Source organism: Colossoma macropomum, unplaced genomic scaffold, assembly GCF_904425465.1.
Source record: "Colossoma macropomum unplaced genomic scaffold, Colossoma_macropomum, whole genome shotgun sequence".
Lineage (NCBI taxonomy): Eukaryota > Metazoa > Chordata > Actinopteri > Characiformes > Serrasalmidae > Colossoma > Colossoma macropomum.
The window spans coordinates 50,603,878-50,624,910 of NW_023494792.1; the positions used below are offsets into that span (position 1 = coordinate 50,603,878).

The 21,033-nt window shown below is 39.6% G+C and overlaps 2 protein-coding genes across 2 annotated transcripts in view; one reads left to right on the forward strand and one right to left on the reverse strand.

Annotated features, from left to right (window-relative positions):
• Nucleotides 1–4,447: 4,447 nt before the first annotated feature.
• ppp1r3aa (protein phosphatase 1, regulatory subunit 3Aa) lies at nucleotides 4,448–13,390 on the reverse strand. Its single transcript, XM_036577489.1, has 5 exons — nucleotides 13,117–13,390; nucleotides 11,553–12,256; nucleotides 11,128–11,180; nucleotides 10,961–11,043; nucleotides 4,448–7,134 (listed from the first exon to the last, which is right to left on the reverse strand). The coding sequence occupies exons 1-5, from the start codon at nucleotides 13,225–13,227 to the stop codon at nucleotides 5,158–5,160; spliced, it is 2,928 nt and encodes a 975-aa protein (XP_036433382.1). The 5' UTR covers nucleotides 13,228–13,390; the 3' UTR covers nucleotides 4,448–5,157.
• Nucleotides 13,391–17,529: 4,139 nt separating this feature from the next.
• foxp2 (forkhead box P2) overlaps nucleotides 17,530–21,033 on the forward strand; it is a 110,829-nt gene continuing 107,325 nt past the window's right edge. The window contains exon 1 of the mRNA XM_036577490.1: nucleotides 17,530–17,828. The gene's annotated coding sequence lies outside the window, so the exon portion shown is untranslated. The remainder of the gene's footprint in view (nucleotides 17,829–21,033) is intronic.

Sequence of the window (21,033 nt, forward strand, 5' to 3'; positions counted from 1 at the left end):
CAAAATAATATAATAAGTGTTTTGACTGGACATTAAATAAATAAAGGGTGATATATACCCAGTTCCAGCCCCCCAACCCCCGACACACACACACACACACACACACACACACACATACACACAACCCACTCTCTCTCTTTCTCTCTTTCTGTTCTTCCAGTGTCCAGAACATGAAGAATGTGACAAATCAGCATATCCATTAACTGCATAACCTGTACAGTAACTGCATTTACATTGTCTAAGCATTTACATAATCTAAACTAAGATCTTTCAGTCTATGCTGAGCTCATAATGTCTCTGTCAGGTGGTTTAGGTATTTGGCAAGTACTGTACAAAAAGCATTTTTGTTATTTGAGAGTGAAGTGATTTGAGTGTGATATGATTGCTCAGTCAGTCAGAGTATGAAGTGGTCAGTAACTCTGGGGGGGGGACTTTCTGAGTCCTTGGCAGTGTTGAGCTGCTGAGGAACTGCTTCCTGATGAGGAGCTTGAGTTTGGAGTCCATCCAGCTCTGGAAAGGTCAGAGTCACGACAGACAGGATCAAGTGGCTGCAGTATCATTCACTGAACAGCTTTATTCCACACTCAGAGCCCAGTGTACTCACATGAACCTTCACCCTTCATACTCACATGAAAAAACACGCAAACAGCACTTCTCAGAAGTTCAGAATCATTTGTCATGTTAGTAATTTTTGATATTTTATGTAGAGTAATGAAAGATAGTTAAATAGATTTAAATATTATGAACTAAAAAAGGCTTTTTGGATGCTTTATTTAATTAAATGATAAATCATGTACTGTGATTATCTATTTATAGTCACTTCAACTTATCTTCTAACTTATTCTCAATGTTATACAGTTACATGGAATATCTACAGCTCAAATTTCACACAACTCAAATATAATTTTTTACAGTTTCCTACTAATTATTTACCACCTGTGAAGTTGCACTATAATATTAGAATCATTTCTTATTTTATTTTTTATATCTGCATCAAAATTAGTTATGCAAACCTCTTTACTGAAAACAATGATTCCAAACTTTTTGAACTGCACTGTGTTTACAGCTCTTGTGCTCTTTCCAAATGGTTATAAATGTTGCTTATGCACGCTATTGTCTGTGTACGTGGTCAGAGGCACTGATACATGGAACTTTAAGTGCCGCCTCTCATATGCGGCTCAGTCTCAGGTTACATGTGTGAGTTACGTACGTGACAGAGATCAGGTGTCCCCGTGGATCCACTCTCTCTGTCTCTCTCTCTCTCTAACTCTCCTCTCTTGTGGTCAGTCTGGGGAAAATCACATGGTGGATGTTGCAGGAAATGTCACGTCCATCACGCTGTGTCCAAACACGTAGCAGGTGCTCCATGAGGTCAGAGCTAGTGTGAGGATGACCAGCATACTGCTACTTCACCCTGCCCTGCCTATTGAATCAATACTGACATAAATGTAGCTTTTGTCATGTGCTCTGTGGCTTATATGCATAACTAAATACTTAATCTAGCATTCAAAAGTTTAGAATCACAATTTGAAAGTATACAATTACCGTTTTAAATAGAATTTAAAAAATAGTGACTGTAGGTAAATGAATGAAATGATTCTATTATGATGCTGAGACTATTATGATGCTGCAAAAAAGACAAAGTGTAAAGCTGTAAAGCATTGAGAATGGAGTTACACTAAAATTAACATCCAGAATACCACATATTTGAAACATGGTGATCAAATTTCAGGCAGATAACTTATCAGGACATTACTATAAATGAATAATTACTCTGTATTATTTATCATTTAATAGCTTTTTGGTGTTCTCAAAAAAGACTTGAAATATTGAATAAAACAACTTGAAACACCTTCTAGTGTCTAACTTAGAAAAATTTTGATAAAATAACAGCAATTATTAATATGGGGATGATTCCAAACTTTTGAACACTATTGTAGATTTTAGATTTGTGTAAATAGAAGTATACATTGTCTTTTTACCACCAAAACATTTTCCAGCTAATACCACTTGTAGTCAAGAGCAGTAAGATATAATTATGGGCACTGAAAGACCTACTTGTCCAAAAGGCAAGCCAAACCCTTGCAACTACATACTCACCTGAATACATCATATCCCTCATATTCCATTAGAAGCTGGTTGATTCTAGAAATTCTGGAACCGACTTTCAATTCCAAGTGAAAAAATCATGGCATAGGAAACGAAATCCAGCAAAACCAAAAGTTCAATGTAAATTACACCATTATGTTCATTATACACCATTATGATTCATTTGATGAATCACAAGGGATCTTGATATACAGTATTACTTCATGTGCTACCACGTCAGTTGTTTGTCAGGAACAGCTATCACACACACATTTTCTAAGCCGCTTATCCTTCTGGGTCGCTGGAGCTTATCCCAGCGGTCACTGAGCAGAAGCCAGTCTATCACAGGGCAGACACACAGACAAATACATTCACACACACTCACACCTAGGGGTAATTTAACATTGCATGTCGTTGGACTGTGGGAGGAAACTGACGCAGAAATGGAGATAACATGCAAACTCCACTCAGAAAAGACCCTGGTCGCCTGGCTGGGGAATCCAACCCGCTGCATCACCGTGCCGCCAAACAGATATCAGAAGATATCAATTTAAGCTTAGGTCATATGATTTAGTAGGTCTTAGCAAGGCAATTAGTAGAGCTAACTCTTGCTATATTGACTTTCCTGATTTTCCTCACTCAGCTCCTTTCAGCACTGGCAAGGTTGTTTGATTGTAACAACTGCTTTTTGTTAGAACTTACGTTTTACTTTGTTTTCCACTTTATTCAAAGCAAAATACAGTCAATCTATTCATGTGTGCGTTACAGAAGGATACGTTTTTCAGACAGGCTGTCTAGACAGTGATATCAGAATATCTCACTACGTGTGTGCGCAAGTGTGGACAAACTTGAAAATCACAATGTGGAATCAAGTCTAAAAATGATTCCCAAATACCTGGAATCAGAGAATCTGGATCCTAAATTTGACAATTAGCATGACAGACAATAACACAAGCAAACACTCTCTCAAACTGCATGACAGGCAGACACTGTTTGGCTAGGCGGTGTTACAGTTTCATCTGCAATTTATAAGGAAGCATTATAAGGAAGTCATTTGAATTATCTTGCTGTTTGCACTGATTTTGTTAGCTTAGCTAAATACTAAAGCTAGCAGTTATCACACAGCTGCTTAGCAGTTTTGTTTTGGTAGTAAGCATAAAATCCAGTGTTGACTTCCTTCTGGATCTCTCTGAATTCTTCTACTTTTTCTTTCAGCTTCTGTAGAGAAGACAGCAATGATAATTTGAGCCATATGCCACCTGCTTGCTATGCCTTTCTTTGTTAACTCTTTCCTTTGCTAACTATGGAATTTGCTGATCCACTGACAAGATGTCTCATTGCTAACCTGGCAGTATGTAACCCAACATGGACCCCATGAACATGCTTCAGGAATTCCCTCCAGACCCCCACACACACACTAAAAAATATGAGGTCAGCTCAACTCAGAATAATATAGTAACTGATTACGTGGCTTTTCTTAAGTTGACTCAACTTGAGGACACAAGAGTTCACACAACTCAAACTTCTTAATTGAGTCAAAAGTTCTCATAGGTTTTTAGTTCTACATCTCAGTTAGGTAAATAAAAGGAACCTGTTTTTGTATACTCAACTTGCCCACAAGCCAGGACTTTTTCCATCACACAATCCTGCTAGACATTTTTTCTCTTGGGTACACACCTATGGATGGCTATGGCATTGCTGGGGCATTGCTGGGGCTCAAACTCACAACGTCCTGCTGGGGTGACGGCTTAGTCCACTGCACCACTCAGGAGTACATGAAGCAACTCCGATTTTTGTGTCTACAAATGTTTAATACACTGTAGAAAATATTTGTTGGTTTAACTTTAAAGCATGGTGTTCACTGAAGTGGTGAAACTGTCTAATAAGTCATCCCACCCTCAGGAGATTGTGAGCAATCCGTCCATATCCAGATGCCTGAGAGGAAAGTATGCCAGATGGGACTGTGTAATAGAAGGTGTAAAAAAAAAATGCAAATTCAGTTTTGTTTATCTAACTGAGATGCAGACCTAGAAACAGCAACTGGGAGAATGTTTGACTCAGCTAAGATGTTTGAGTTGAACTCTGGTGTCCTCAAATTGAGTCAACTCAAAAAAGCCATTCAAACAGTTACTATATCATTTTAAGTTGAGCAGACTTCTCATTTTTTACAGTGCAACCTGAATCTTTCTCATGGGCCTGATGGCCACTTGCTTAGAACTACACAGAGGCCAATTGTGTGGAGCTATACAAATTATGGAGACACTGAAACTCTATACCACCACTTGATTTCACTATATCTTAGTGACGTACAGCATAGTAAGATCAGGTGAAATGAATGAGTGCCCTAAGAAGGCAGGTCTTCAGAGTCAGCACATTTTAGTTCAAGCAATAGTTTAAATTTCACAGAATTTATCAGAATTCAACAGGGATGAGCCATTTTTCAAAGCTTTATATGCCTCATGCATTATAGAATTCTTTTATGGGAGCAATAGTAAGTACAACTGAAATATCCAGCTTGCTTATTACATAGTTCTGCACTACAACTGCTGTATTTCAGTTGTTTGCATTTGACTCATATCACCTTGCATAGCACTTACATTAGTGGTTCATACTTATAACATGTTCTTTTGTCTTTTAAACAAGCATTTGTCTCTGTCTTTGTCTTTCTACAAGCATATGAACTTGGTCTCAGGTCCAAGATATTTTAGCTGTGATGTCATTTTCAAACCTCAGAAACCTCTAAATTATTTTATTAATGAAAACAACAGTACTTAGAATAAAAATAAATGCCACTCTATAAATAATTTAGTCAACTTATGTTGGGCCCTTAAAATTCTTCACTTGACTAAAGGCCAGAGTACACTGACCCAACAAACACCAACAAACCCAATCTTTTGGTTGGTGTGCCATACCTGTGTGTGAACACAGGTATAGCACACTGGTTCATTTGACTTGTCAGTTACTTGTCAATATAAAGCCATATTCCAACATTAGAAGATTGGTGTCCATTGGGGAATGTTTGGTTAGTGTGCCATGGCCTTAAAAGAATAATACTTTCTGATGTTGACATCAGTCCACACTGTCAGCTGTGGTTACTCGCTTTTTCATGCTCTGCCCACACCACCAGCACACGGACAACAGGTAGATGCCCAAGCAGACCGGCAGGTCATGCAAATAAGCGGTTATAAAGATCAAAAACAAGATGGTATACAGTAGAGCCTTGGATATGTGCCTTGGGGAGCAGAATTCGGCCCACCATGCAAGGAGGCTGCTGGACATCGTGCTCACTGACGGAGTGGCTGTTTTGGACAATGGGGCAGGGTACTCTGCCTCTGGATCCTGGAGATACTGGAGGTCCTGAGCTGGCCTGTGCCTCAGAGTCTCCCCAAAAGGGCCAGAAAATAGTAAGGGTCCAGCCTCACTCACAGATTCTGTCCAGCCAAACAGTCCAGACGAGTCACTGGAGTGGCTGGTTACAGGGAGAGTGGGTGCGCTTGTACAGGTGTCAGTAGTACCATGAGTCTTATGTGGTTCCTTGCATGTGATAAAGTCTTTGCAGGCATCACCTCCACCTTTCCTTCCATGTATTACCTTGTCTACTTCATATGGTTCTTCCTGACCTCCCATCTTTGCTATTGAACTGATTTCATATTCTCTATCAGCTATATCCTTGTCGACTGCTACAGATGACATTGTCTCACTTTTTTCAGCAAGTCCCTCTTTCTCTGGCTTATGACCCGCTATCTCCTCTTCCTCTTGTGACTTTGAAGCTTTTCTGTCAGACCATTCAGTCCCTGTGTTGAATTCTTCTTCATCAAACACCAAACTTCTGCTTGCTGAAATCATTTCCATGCTCTGATCCCTCAACTGGGATGGTTCCTCATTCTCTCCTTGCCTTCTGCTTTCTAGTCCCTCCGTCAAATCTCCAGGATACTCATTGCAAGATACCTTCACTCTAATTTCTACTGCAATCTCGTTTTCTTTCCTGATGTGCTCTTTCACCCGCTTTAGCTCTCTGTCCTCATCTGTACACAGTCTTTCTAAGGGCCCCCCTCTTCCTGTTTGTCTGTCTGTGAATGGCTTATCCTTGATCTCTCTAAATGTCAGGGTGTCGTCGACCATTTTGTCTGAGTCTCCTTTTACATCCGCTTCTGGGCCTGAGTAGTTTGGGTTGCCTACACATTCTTCTGGTGAGACTCTGTGTTCTCCTTTGGAATCCTGAGATTCTGTGGCATCCATAGTTTGAACCATCTCCAGTGGGTTGGATTCTTGGAAGGACGCATCTTCACTGAAAGACTTTTCCCTGTATGTGAGTCTGTCCTGTGTTTCTGTCCCCGGTTGCACCCACACCAATTCTGATTCTTGGACAATGTGTGTTTCAGGAGTGATGCCTGGCCTTTCGATATACTTGTTATCCAATGCCTCCTCTTTGGCATGACATGGCTTGAAGTCTTGCCACTTCTCAGCAGGATCAGACTCTAGAGTTTCCTCTGGGCTAAAATATCTGAGTGATCTATTACCAATGGTGAGTGGACTCTGTAGATTCTCTGACAACACCTTCTCCCCTGGGGTGGACATGTTACATTCATTGTGTGACGGGAGTGAAGCCACACAAAGCAAACACTCTTGATCCAGAGCATTAGCATGGGTGCCTGAACTATCTGTCCCCTTGAGAAAAGCTTCCCAGGCATCAGTGGATGACCCTGTTGACTCTTCTTCTGCTAGTTGCTTCTCAGGGATATCTGGGCTGGCTCCACTGTGTATCATAGGAGTGTTTGGATGTGTGGGAGGTGTTGTGTGTTTGCCCCAGTCCAAAGAAAGTAAGGGGATCTGGTGGTATGTTAGGATTGGTGGTGTATCCTGATCCTTTCTATTGTGCACTAAGGATACCCCAGAGGTGTCTAGCCCCACTGGAGTACTAAGATGTGATGCAGGTATCGCCATCTTTAAATCTCTCTCCGCTTTCTGAACTTCTGTCTGCCTCTGAGAGAAGTAGTCTTGCACTCGTGCCAACCGAGCTGCCCGCCGTCTGTTCCGTCTTTCCACCTGTCAATCAAACGCAGTCATAAAAGCAAAATTTCAGTTCTGTGTAACCAGGAGTGGAAAGTACTGAAAATCCCTACTCAAGCAAAGGTAATGTTACTGTAGTGATAATTTACCTGAATACAAGCAAACATATTAGTAAAGAAAATTACTGAAGTAAGTAGTTTTTTGGAGTTACTTTCTTGTATATCCACAGTCACAACCTGAAAATGTTTCTGAGTTGTCCTGGCTACATCAATGTGAATAATCTGTACAGACAAAACTAAAGCAAAACATGATTTTATGTGAGAAAAAGTTGCAGAGACTGATCTGCTCCGCTAGTGCATATCGTCGCTGTCCAAAGAAAAACAAGTATCTCCAAAATAGTAACTTTACTCTTACTTTTTAATGTAAGTTAATGTAAAGGACAGCTGGTGTGTCGAAATGATGTACAAAATTAAAAATCTACCAAAATGGAGATACATTGTTTCCTTTGGACAGTGACGACATCTTTCTGTGAACTGTGAAAGGAACAAGGTTTACATTGAAGTACATGCACTTAAAGGTTAGATGATTATATAAGACTTCCTAGCTTATCTGTTTCCAACAAAGTGGTTTATCTGTTTCCAACAAAATGGTTTAGAATCCCTGAAAGGCTGTGCAGGGTTCACTGTTTAATGAAGTCTACTATTCAATACAATACAAAAAACAGATTACTTAACTGAGTCAAAATTATGAGTACATTACTCAATTAATACGTAATTTTTAGTGACAGTCCTGCTGCCCACCAGCTCCTACAACATTAACTTACATTAATAGGTGTCAGCCTATTAACTACAAACAGTAAACATTACATTCACAGCCATAAAACTGTATATATTAACTGATATATGTGTGATTCAGTTCTACCGTTAAATTCATTATCAACAACAGCTATTAATCCAGTGCTGATTTTCTTTACTGTCACATATTTCACTGGTAATCATACTTACTTCATACAGAATCACACATTAATTTGTACTCAGTTAAAATTAAACATTGAACTGAACTGAACAGCCTCTCACATAGTTAAACACAAAGGCAGAGAGGGAGTGAGAGAAAAGTTAGGTAGAGTTCTGTGATGAACTGACAGAATTAACTTTCTTGATTCTGGCAAGGACGCATCTTCACTGAAAGACCTTTCACTGGATGTGAGTCCGTCCTGTGTTTCTTGTTTTATCTGTCAGGTGAGATTGAGGAGTAAATTTACAGTCAGACCAAATAATCAACATTATAGCACAACACTGTTTAAACTCTGTTTGAGTGATGTCCTGATGTCTCTGATAGCTCGTTATTGATGTGAGGTGAACTCTATTTGGTTTGTGTACAGTGTGCACAACAAAAGAACTTCATACCCCACCTGCTGTCTGATCAGATTAGGCCAGTAAGATTAAAAAAGAAAGCCTGAGTTTATGGGGAACCTGTATTAGACGAGACTTTCCCATATCACGGTTGTACATGGTCACTTATCTCCAAAATAGCAACTAAACTAGGCTATATTTTAAACCATGAACCACACTATGGGTGACACCTGTTAACTAAAGTAGCTAGCTGACTACTTTTATAATAAAATATGATATTTTAAGTTTAATAAACACATACGTGACAAAAGTAAAAAGAAAAAGGTAGTACCTGTACATAGTACCTGTTTAGCTAGGATTAGAGTTGTGGAAGCAGCGATCTCGGCAGCTTTTGTGTTTAGCCACTGATAATAATGCCGTTTTCTGTAGTTCATTTGTAAAGGAATGAAGATGACCATTGGATGTGTGCTGCTAAAGTTCTCTTCTTTCTTTCTTCACTAAACTGGACATCTATGTAGTGTTTTGGAGGCTGGGAGCTGCTCTGTTTTCATTTTTTTTTTAACTGATTTATGAACTGATGCTCATGATTTATTTTTACTCTGTAACATTATTAACAACGAAAGCATTGAATTAAAGTATTTCAGTAAAAATGAACTTGAGTAAGAGTAAAAGTACTATGATTTGATCTATTACAGGGAAATATGTACTCAAATATAGTAATGAGAATGATTGTAATTTGTTACTTTCCACCTCTGTGTTTAACGAATATCAAACTGTTGGCAAAAAAAAAAAAAATCAATCCATTTTTCACTTACTCCGAAAGTAATCAATCAGCAAAGACATGTTTGGTGTACAAAGTTTTTTTCTTTAGTTTTGCACTGGTGAGACAAACCTAATGTATCTTACAATTAATGTACTTCCATTAGCCTCATGCAAACTATATTTTGCAAACCACAAGAGTTCAGGCAATATTTAGGCTTCAGGATGTCTGATATGACTGTTTTAAGCTATCCAATGTACAGATATATGTAGATACATACATAACAGTGTGCCATACAGTATCAGAGGCTACGTAAGCAACTCAACAAGTGTGTGATAATTTAGGCGTGCAGTTAGAGCAGTGCTAACTGATATCATATTGGTTTCTATTACTTGTTTGCTATTACTTGTTTGTTAGCCATGAAGCTCTAGTCCAAAACTAAAGAAGCAAACTTCACCAATCACATCTTAGCTGACTGACAACATTCAAGGTGAGAGGAAAATTGTATAGCTTTTTGCTGAACTTTTGCTTCAAGCTAGACTTTTTAAGCTAAACTTGGTCATGTGGTATCTTTTGTTATGGCAGCAAACCTAACTGTACTGACTCACCTATTTGTGTTTACATGAGCATGCTCGGCATTGACAAGTAACATTAATAGTTTTGCATGTGACAGCTATTAAAGAATGCATGGTATGTTCCTTGGGGTCAAGTTACTGCCCACGCTTATATTGAGCACGCTGGACCCTTTGAACTGAGGCACATTACAAGCTGTCCTAATCCCAACCTTTCTCACTCAGGAGCCAAAGCATTTCCACTTGTCAAAGTCTGCTTCTGCTGAAAATACTATATGAATGAAATTTCTAGCTTCAAATGCATTACTTTCCTTTATATAACTTTTTATTCAGCTACTGATAGTGTGGACGGAATGCAGAACAGTTATGCTAAGAGAGAAGTACTGTAGAACTCAAGTGCAAGAAAAAGTGAGCCTTTGAGAAACTACTGGGTAGTTTCAATGTAACTACCTAGTTGCAAATTACCAATGTGCACCAGTACTGCAATCTTGGCAAGAGAAAACATCTTAAATCTACTTAATGTACCTAATATTTCTTATTATGAGATTGCAGCAATAATATTATAAGATTTTGCATGTTTCAAGTAATATTTCCTCAAACAAGGACAAATATCTGCACTGTTTCTTCAAACAAGTAGAATTGTCGGCAAATAGCATGAGACACGTTCACTAGATGAAATTGCTTATACCAAGAAAAAATGTCTAGAAATAAGTACAGTTTTCTATTTTGGTAACACCTTAATTGACCCCTGCTACAAAACATCTGCCATGACATGTTTATGGCATACTTATGTTATGTAGTAGTGTACAAGTGAAGTGTTACCAATATTTCTCATGAAAGATGTTAGCTATATTGAGCTATATTGAGTATATTCAAGATGTTTTCATCTGTCAAGATCTTGCAGTCAATTTGAAATAATCAATAAATGAAGGGCTTGTTTCAAGCCCTGTTCATGCTTTGGGAAATGGAGCTGTAGCTATAATCAATTCAATACAAACTGTACTGTCTTAAGAATTTGGTCACAAAAGTGAGACACTATTGAAAAGTCTGGAAAACAGAAACTAAATCAAGCACAATCACTAAAATCCGTGTAATCCATTGCTACTATTTTTACCTTCTCTTTTATGCATGCCTATGGTTATATGCCACAGCCCTGAAGGACAACTGATGAAGCTTACCAAAGTTTTGCGGCACGCCTCCATCTCCGCTTCATTCTGAGTTTTCTCTTCCTCACTCTCCTCAGACTTAGATGACTCTGGTTCTGAAAATAAAACACTTCCATCATGCTTGGATTCAAAACAGGTCGAGTTGACCCCACAGTGATTTTACTGGCTGGGACACACACCTGAGAGATCACTGCTCGAGCCAGTGGACTTCAGCTCAGCATTGCTCCACTTTCTGTAAACAAACAGAACAGAGTAATATTGTGTGACTGGGGGAGTCCTAACTAGTGGGTGAAATTAGAGATGACTAAATTGGGGAAAAATTTGGGGGAAAGAAAAAATCACAACAGAGGTTATTTACATATATCAATTCAAAGGCAAGGTAACAAAAACAGCCTGTTTTATTCTAAGGGATAAATAGAGGTTGGAAAATGATCATGTTAAAATGATTTCTGACTGTTTTTGGTACATAAAACACCACAAACTATATAAGTGAACCTCAGGGGATATAAATGAAATAAAATACATAAAGATGTGGTATATGGGCCTTTAAAACATTTTTAAAAGAAAGCAACTGCATCACCATCTGCATCAAATGCCTTCTCACCTTCTACCTTTCAAGCAGCTCTTCTTCTCCTTGTAATTGTTTTCCTCTGTATCCCTTTCTTTCTCTCCTTCCTTCTCTTTCAGCTCCTTTGCTTCTTTCTGGTGGCAGAACAGCACATAGTTTGTGCCTCCGTTGTTGGCCCAGAAGGTTCCAGCAGAGGATTCGTAGCGGAGGCAGAACTCCACCCGAGCACCCTCTGCCTTGAATGGGGGTACCAGGGTGAACCTGAAGGAGAAGCGGTCTGTCTGTCCATCACTGGAGCCGGGTATGTATTCGGCCAACAGGTCGAAGTGGGTTTGCCATCTGTCCAGTGTGGTGCGGACATAGACAGCCTTGTGGTAGGAAAGATTGAGCACCCGGATGATGCCTCGGATGGTAGTGGAGCCAGGCAGGAGCTCGATGCTCTCCAGCTCCAGCTTGTTCTGCTGCAGCAATAGTGAAAGCTCCTCATTCGAGGATGGGACAACGAAGAGGCTGGATAGGTAGTAGTTCTCTTCTCTGGCCTGCATCCTTCCCAAGCCATCAGGCCCCGTCTCAGCTCTGCTATCAAACTCTTTGACTGACACCAGCTCCAGGCCAAAGGCATCTGCAAAGGAAACCTTCCTGCGTATCGCTGAAGGTGGTGGAGGCTCGGGTTCAGACTCTTCGGATTCATCACTGGAGCTTCTCTGAGGCTCCTCCCTTCTGTTTGACTCTTCGAAGTGCTGGGTGTAATGATAAAATTCAATATTATGATACATTCCAAATTCATCACAGCAACAGCAACATACACTCTTAGAAAAGAAGGTATGAAACTGTCACTGGGGCTGGACCCCTCTTGCAACTGGGGTGGTACCCCTAAGGGTACATCTCAGTACATTTAGCCAGGGAACATAATTGTACCATAATCCATTGAAATTATATTTATACAATAATACAAAATACATATTGTATTGATTCCACCCACCCCATCTCATCTCCAGGCTTTGTATTGTGTTGTTCTGTTTTAAAACATTAGGTTATGAAAAGGTACAAATATGTGCTTTTCACCTGGGAAAAACTTATTTAAGATACACAATTGGACCTTAAAACCACTGTTGTACCTTTGAGGAAACATTTATATTGTTTGTACCTTGATGAACGAATAATGTACCTGCATAGAACCTTTATTTCTAACAGTGTAGGTATTTGATGACATTAAAGTTTGCATTAAAAAAGTGAATATTTCCTGAGTGCTGGTATGTTATGCTAAAATAACGTCTTACAAGCCTGACATAACTTGTTTTCCACTGTTTTGTTCCACTCTTAAACACCAAAGAGAACCTTACATATTATAAATATGAACCATATATAGAATGACATAATAAATATGAACCATATATAGAATATTAGAATACGTCTTAGAACGCTACTCCATCAGTTGTTACTTAATAGTAATGAAGATGAGGAGAAGATGTCATCAGACTAGAATAGAGTGTTAGCATAAATAGAATGCACCTTATTTATCATTGCAACTAAAAACAAACATTACTGTGTGAAACCAATACTGTTAGACCAATATAGACCATATATCACCCAGCATTACCTCCTCATCTTTCTCCTCCTCTTCCTCGCCTTTGTCCTGCACCCAGGCACTGAGGGTAGGGGTCTCTGTGCAGTAGGAGGCCACCAACAGTCCAGGCTCTTCTGCCGACATCCCGGTTCAGTGTGTGTGAGAGACAGACAGAGGCAGTCCACTGACACCCCACACACGATGTGACTACACACGATGGCTCGGGTTGCAGCTCAACATTGTACTGAGAGCCTGGCTTAAAAATAGCTTCCACTGCCCATGCTAGTGTGCCCTCCGTGGACACCGAGCAGATACAGTATGTACTAGCTTCTATCCTTGCTGGTTAATTTGACTCTGTATAGAATGTCTGGCACGTAATTCCAGTTCATATTGATCCAAAGTGTTCCTTATTTGCTATTATGTAAGGGGTGATATAATGGAATAAAGTTGTCCAGGTTGACCCCTTAGACTCTAAAGAACTATTGGCGGATCAAGATGTCCATTCCTGGTTAATTCATGATAGTTACTGTATAAGCCTGAAAATGAAGAGCTGAATGAAAGGGCAGAGCAGCAGTCAGTGCAAGGACATTAGAACCAATGTCCAATTTGTAATTAAGAGAGGACAGTTAAGGGAACTGTGGAAGTCAAGGCAAGATCTAGAAGAAACCTCTCAGATAGACCTGCTCATACGCTGGCCGAAAAAGGCAAAGCAAAACCCCCATATGACAGCAAAGGACCTGCAGTATGGTTTAGCTGACACAATAGTGGTGATGCACAGTTTCTCTATGCAGTGATGCTTGCACAAACATGATCTGCATAGAAATGTCATCAGAAGGACACCTTACCTGCAACCTCATTACAAAGATCAATGTCTGTAGCATACAAAACAACATCTGCCAAGTCGGTGGCATTTTGGAAACAAGTGCTGCGGACTGATAAAGTACAAATGGATCTTTTTGACCACGATCACCAAAAGTATGTGTGGAGAAAAAAAGAAGCAGCATTTGATGAAAAGAACACCTGGCCAACTATTAAGGCAGCCACTGGCAGAGAAAACACTGCAGTGGTAGATGGAAGAATGGATTCCATAAAATATCAGCAAATTCTGTAATCAAATGTGACACAGTCAAGAAACTGAAGCTGAAAAGAAGCTTCTACAACAGGACAATGATCCAAAACATACCTCAAAATCCACAATGAACTACTTCAAGAGGTGCAAGCTGAACCTTTAAGAATGACCCTCACAGTCCCCTGACCCGAACATCATTGAAAATCTGTGAGTACATCTTAAACATGCTGTCTATGCAAGACAGCCCATGAATATTGCAGAACTAGTAGCGTTCTGTAAGGAAGAGTGGGTGAAAATATCTAAGAGAAGAACATTTCACATACAAGGGAACATTAACACTTTGCACAAAACGCATTGGCTAGTTCCAGTGTGACACATACAACTTAGTGCAAAACAACGTGAGTGCTGAACACAGACAGTTACTGATAAACAACAACTGTATGCAGCACAGTATCTTTCCTGGGAAGGCTTGTGGATGATATCCAAATGGAATAGGGAACATACACAGCAGGAATCCACCTCAGCATTTGTTAGTAAGTTTACTTACACATATGTAGTAGATGAGGTGAGCCAACACCCGGGAGGTTGTGGGTTCAAATCCCAGAGTTGACTAGGTATACCTGGTTGTACCCTTGGGCAAGGCACTTAACCCTCCTACTGCCCCAGGCAGTGCTGCTCTGCAGGCGTCACTGTGTTGCCCCTAGTCTGGGCATAATTAGTCAGCAAATTGACAATTTCTCTTGCCCGTAGCACAACATTGCTCACAACTCCCACTTTGCAATTTTAGCATTTTATTTTAGACCCAAAGGACCCCCAAAATGAGAAGAATGTTGTCTTAACAGACTTAGCATACTTAATTTCCTATTCTATTTTTTAACGCACTTTTATTTATTTTATTTTGCTACAATAACAATACTTTTACTTAACTATGGGTTTAGGCTACTCTACCCAATCATCAGTGGCGTGATTATAGGGTGGTGGAAAGGCACTCACACTGGGGCTTATGGCACAGCGTGGCCCACAGTGACCCCTAACATCTTTACTGTCCCCTCATATAGAAATTGACATGACTGTACACCAATGGCTCATAGAAAGATTGTTTCTTAACAACATACCTCACCATAACTAGTGAGTAAACAAGCTGAATCCATTGCCTTTTTCATTCACTGAAAGTAATTTTAGTATAGAGGCACCATTATTTTTATTTGATTTTTTTATTTGTTTGCATTGGGATCCATAAAGTCGTAGTTACGCCACTGACAATCACTGATGAAGATCAGGCCTAATCAGTTTCTGAAAATCATAATATTTGACTCTCACCACAAGATGGCACTGTGAGCTCACATTTAAGCAACGCTCCCTGCCTGCTGAGCGCGCCTCCTCTGGGTAAGTGCAGTTTTAATATTGGACCGATAGGTGGCAGCAACACCTAACTCTTTGGGCTGAGTCTGGAGTCTCCAGTGAATTTCACACTCATTATTTTCTTCTAATTCCACACGCAGTTACTCTTCGCAAAATTTCTAATGATGTAATCAACGAAAGGAGGCAGCAGCCCGGATACCTGGCATTAAAGCTTATATTTGTTTGTAAGTGTTATAAATTAAACTATGATTTTAAGAACAAAATAGCACTTCTTGAACTGACTCGATGCATCTGATGTTTTCCAGATGTGGAGAAGAATTATTAATAACGAGCATTCTGCTGTACGTTGTATTTCGTGTATGTATATGTATATATATATATATATATATATATATATATATATATATATATATATATACATGAAATACAACGTACAGCAGAATGTTCGTTATTAATAATGCTTCTCCACATCTGGAAATATATATATATATATATATATATATATATATATATATGTATATATATATATATATAAGATTACAACTTCGATTTCTCTGGAATAAATGCAGACTATTGTGATCTTGATGTTGTGATAGGTCTGATTAACTAATGAAAACGTTAAAATAACTCACACTTTACATTCTATACAAACACACATCGTTTCCAAAGATCTGATTATAAAACAAAAAATGGTTGAAATGTTGTTTTTTAATAAGAATATTAAAATTCACACGAAAGTGATGAACAGCTCTGCTGGCTCCATAGATAACCACCTAATTCTGAATAGTTTTGTGGCTGATGTATTTCTGTCCAGGCAGAATGAAAGCCGGACTGATGGACTGTGGGACTGAAAGGATGTGTCGTCATATGTCATTTAAATTAGCGCGAGCACAGATGACAAACAGCCGGCGCCTTTACTCTGTGTGTGCTCGCTGTTTTAGAGGAGTTCAGGAGAAAACTGTCCTGAATTATTTATATTAAATTACCATGGCAGTCAACGCTGCAAGATCAGGGACTTAACCTACGATTAGCACAGATCTGCTTGCTTGAAAACTTTCTGTTCAACACAAAGGTCAGTGAATGTATGAACGCAGAGTGGACAATGAACCTGAAATCGCAGCTGTAGTGCGAACATGGCGATGAAGGAAAGCGCAATTATCAGGTTTTTGATTATTGTAATGATGTCATTAAACACATTTTAAACGATCTCGTTCTAGTCAGTTAAATGTAAGATGTAAGATGAAAATGTCAAAAAAGAAATTGTGGAAATAAACAAGGCTACATTTTTTTTAATGAAGGTATTATATACATGTATACTAGACTAATTCTATACAAAATGCCTATAATATACACTTATACTTCATATTTAATTTAAATACATATGCACACATAAGGATGTCTATATATATATATATATATATATATATATATATATATATATGTATGTATATACACACACACATATACATACATATATTTATAGTTGTGTGTGTGTGTGATGTGTGTATGTTGTACACTTGTAATACAGTCATAATAGTATACAAACACACACATCTATCTATCATCTATCTATCTATCTATCTTTCTATCTAAAATATATATTTCTTTTTCCTTGGCTCGTGCTCTCTCACTCTTTTGTTCTCAAATTTCCAACAGAAAATATTCTTCCACAGGCTGTTTGTCGTAGACGCCAATGAGCAGCTCAGTAGTGGCTTTCAAGAACTCAGCTGGGCAAAAGTGTGAAAAACCCGCCTAAGTGCAACTTCTAACGAGTTTTGTTTTCTGTTGTTGTTTACATAGCAGGTGGACATGACGTCACACGGAGTCGCGGTACTCCAAAAAATAACAAAATCCACCTCCGCGGAAGAGCCTCCCCTGGGGGGCTGCTTTCTAATCAGCTAGTCCCAAACGCTCGGCGGAATACATCTTGATGTACTGAATCGTAACGCAAACAAGCTGCTGCTTCGTATTGCGCCTCATGCGCGAGCATTGTAACAGGACTCAGTGTACTCGGCTTGCTTTTTTTCTGTCTGTGTTGCATTAGTAATAACAGCAGCACACTGACTGAAGACAGGAGGCAACGCGTGCATCTCCGAGCGGAGGGATACCTCAGCGGTCTTATTTACTCTACGGCTTGTTGTTCATTTTTTTAAAACCTGCTTTTATGATTAACTTGTACGCTCACGTGCGTTAGCCTGTTTCCCCACGACGCCGAAAGCGAGCCGAACTTTTGTGTGTTTTCTACAAACCTCTGTTGTTGTTGTATTTTTTTTATTATTTTTGCTTCCCACGGAGGAAATAAGCGCGTGTTTTGGTGAGTTTTCCACTTCACTGTTTTATCGCTTTCCAGCCTCCTGTGTTGTGTTGTGAGTTTCACTTCAGCTGCTGCGTATCGACAGGGAGCCGAATCCTCAACTTCACCTAAACAGTTTGTGGTGGTGCGAGCAGTGCAGCTTCTCTGAGGGCTTTCAGTGAGAAGGGGGTGATATTTTGAGGGTCTTTCGCTCATAGTTAGTCTTTGTGGGGTAGTTCTGGTGCCCAAAGACCCTGAAGCTTTATCGTTAAGAGTCCGGCGTGGGTCACACAGAAGTCAACACACAGAGGAGAGAGAGACAGAGCGAGAGAGAGACTCCTCACTCTTTTCATTTAGCCTTTCTATATGACTCAGTGCAAATAGCGAGAAATGGCACGTTGTATGTAGGTTTTTTCCGCTAAAGCATTAGTTGGTTTAAGACTGAGTAGAAGCAAAAATAGGCATGATGAGTTAACTTTTTAAAAAGTTTGAAACAATAGAGAATAAATCACGTATTGTTGGCTGTTTCGCTAAAATGTGGCACAGACGGTGCGTCTAAAATGTAGACTACACGATTTCCTTGCGTAACTGTTTAATTAGCAGTATATCAATGTAATTTTCACATGTTATGTTACTAATTAGTAATACATAATGTTATAATACATAGCTAATTTTGTGCTTGCCGGACAGATTATTGGAAACGCAATGTATATTAGCTGGCTTTTTTCTAGAAGTTTTTTTTTACGTAGAAATGATGCTGACCTCAATAGTCAAATTGCCTACGTCCTATTTCTTTAGTTTAAAAGCACGTTGGAACTATTTGTAGTTTAAGACAATTTTTAGTGTGTGTTTTAATGTTATTCTGTGTTAGAATCTTTGTTATGCATTAAACAAAATATCAAAGCAGAAAAAGTGTTAAAAGTACCTTACTAATTATTTTCTAAAATTGACACCTTAAAAATGATGATTATTATTATTATTATTAATATTATTATTATTAGTTTTATTATTATCATCATCATCATCTTACCGTGTTTGCTTGCTCCCATCTCACGGTCCTTGTGAAATCTCCATAGTGTGAGTACAGATAGTAAGTGGTAATGATGCAGGTAATACAGAGTCGGATAAGGGACAGCACTCCTCTTAGATCCAGGCCCATTTTATGGCAGTATCTGAGGGGCTTGGTGGGTAAAGGATATCTGCGACTAAATGAATAGGGTAGGTGATTTTTTCCCCCCTTTTAACCCTTTTAACTGCTAACAAGATGTGTAGTAGCCCAGCTCCACTGGTGACCCATGATTAGCTTTCGAGCTTTCACCTCTGTGTTAGCTGGGGCCGAAGCCTGTGGTTTACTCTGGCAGCTGTGCAGGTGAAGTGCAGGTGTGTCTCACACCATTTCATCACTCAACACGCAGCCGCTTCAAAGGGGCCGTAATAGCAGTAGTAAAATTTTGCCGAGCACACCTCAACGGCTCCGACCTCTCTGTGCAACCTGAAGCCCAGCCCTTCGTTAGCCTCACGCAGTCTTCTCCAGGTGATTTTAATTAGTGCCGTTTCAGTGCGCCCACTGTGGAGAGGGATGGGGCACACGCGCAGTGCCAGTGTGATGGTTTGATGGGGGACAGCTGACAGCTGACCCGTGACTGGGGCCCAAACCCACGTTCAGCCTGGCATTTTGCATACATCCCCCAGATTGCACCATTCATCACGGCTGCTCCGTGTGTTCTGCTGATAGGAAAATGTATGGCCTCCCTGGATTAATGTGCATGCATTTTGTTAAGTTGAAATCATTTGTCAAAATTAAGGGTTGAGTCGACTGCTTGTAGGTTAATGTACATATCCATATTCTTTTCCGTCATGGCATTTCATACCAAAAACACACAATTATGATCTGTTTATTCACCCATAAAAGGTCAGTATACACTGTTTGTGCTTATCTGGATGAATTATTTCAGTCGTTAGTATAAGCTTTATTTTTTGCGTATTTGTTTGTATGGTTCATTTATCAAAGAAATTGCTTTTTCATGTGTCTGTATTATCTCAACTTTCCCGTTCCCCCTTGCTATGCCCCCTGCACCGCTTTTAAATCAAACTGCCCACTTGCTCGACCTTGAGGTGTTGCACTATTTTGGAAAAAAGGAAAAACAACGGCCAGTGATCTGCAGTTTGCACTGCCTGATATCTCTGTTGGCCTTTTCCTGAAACCTACGGATGCCTAAACAAGGTCCAAAAACACTAATGGAAATTAAGCTCGAAAGCCTTCTGTTTTTATCCACATTAACTTCACAGAAATGTTTCCATGACAACCTCCATGCAAGTTAAGGCAACCAGAGGTGATCAAGTTTTTTTTCCCCCCTTTCTCCCTTCCTCCTCCAGTAAGAATGGAATCTGTGTTGACAGTTCTGGCCTTTAATGGCACTTTTGTGCCGCGTGAAAGTATTTGTTTACCAGGATCATATGCTTCTAGCTGTCAGCCTAGGTGAGATTGACTTCTTTAGATAAAAGACTGTATTACATGCTTAAGAGGCCCTCGTGTGCCATAATTATCCACATCATCGTAATGGTGTTTTGTGTGCTTCAGTAACTAAGAGGCTGAGAGCTGAGGCTTTTTTAGTTACGCTCTGGGTCACCTATTAAGCCTGACTAGAGCTGCTGTTTTCAATGAGAAAGTGCTGCGAATTCTGGCCAGGAAAAAAGAAAAGTTTTTTTTTGGGTGGGGTCAGCGGATATGGATTATATGTGGATTGCAGTCTAGGTTCTAAAATGTCCAGTGTCTTGTTTGAATAAAGGCAGAACAGAGGAACAATTTCATTTCAGTGCTTTTTAGTAACTGGGGGTTTGGACAGATGACCCAAAGCTTTCCACAGTCCAACTGCTGCCTGGACGCGATCGTTTGATACATGTTTTAAATTAATTCTGGAAATATTGCTTTAACCTTAAGCAAATTGTTGATTTCAACCCTTCCTTTTTGCTTTTCTGAGATAATTCATCATGAAAAGTGGAGAGAGCTTTGTATCATTAGCCATGAGAGGAAATGGGTGCCTTTAAATGTTCTTCAGTCGTTATTTGTGTAATGATCTCTCATGTCAAGCTGGTAAAACTCATTTTTGTATCTGTCGTCCTCTGTGGTGTGAAGGCATGGCATGCGTCTCAGGCTGAGCTCACAGATTCAGAGCGAGGTGACAGCACGCTGGTGTGAAAGCGTCTTGGTTTCAGGGTCCAGTCT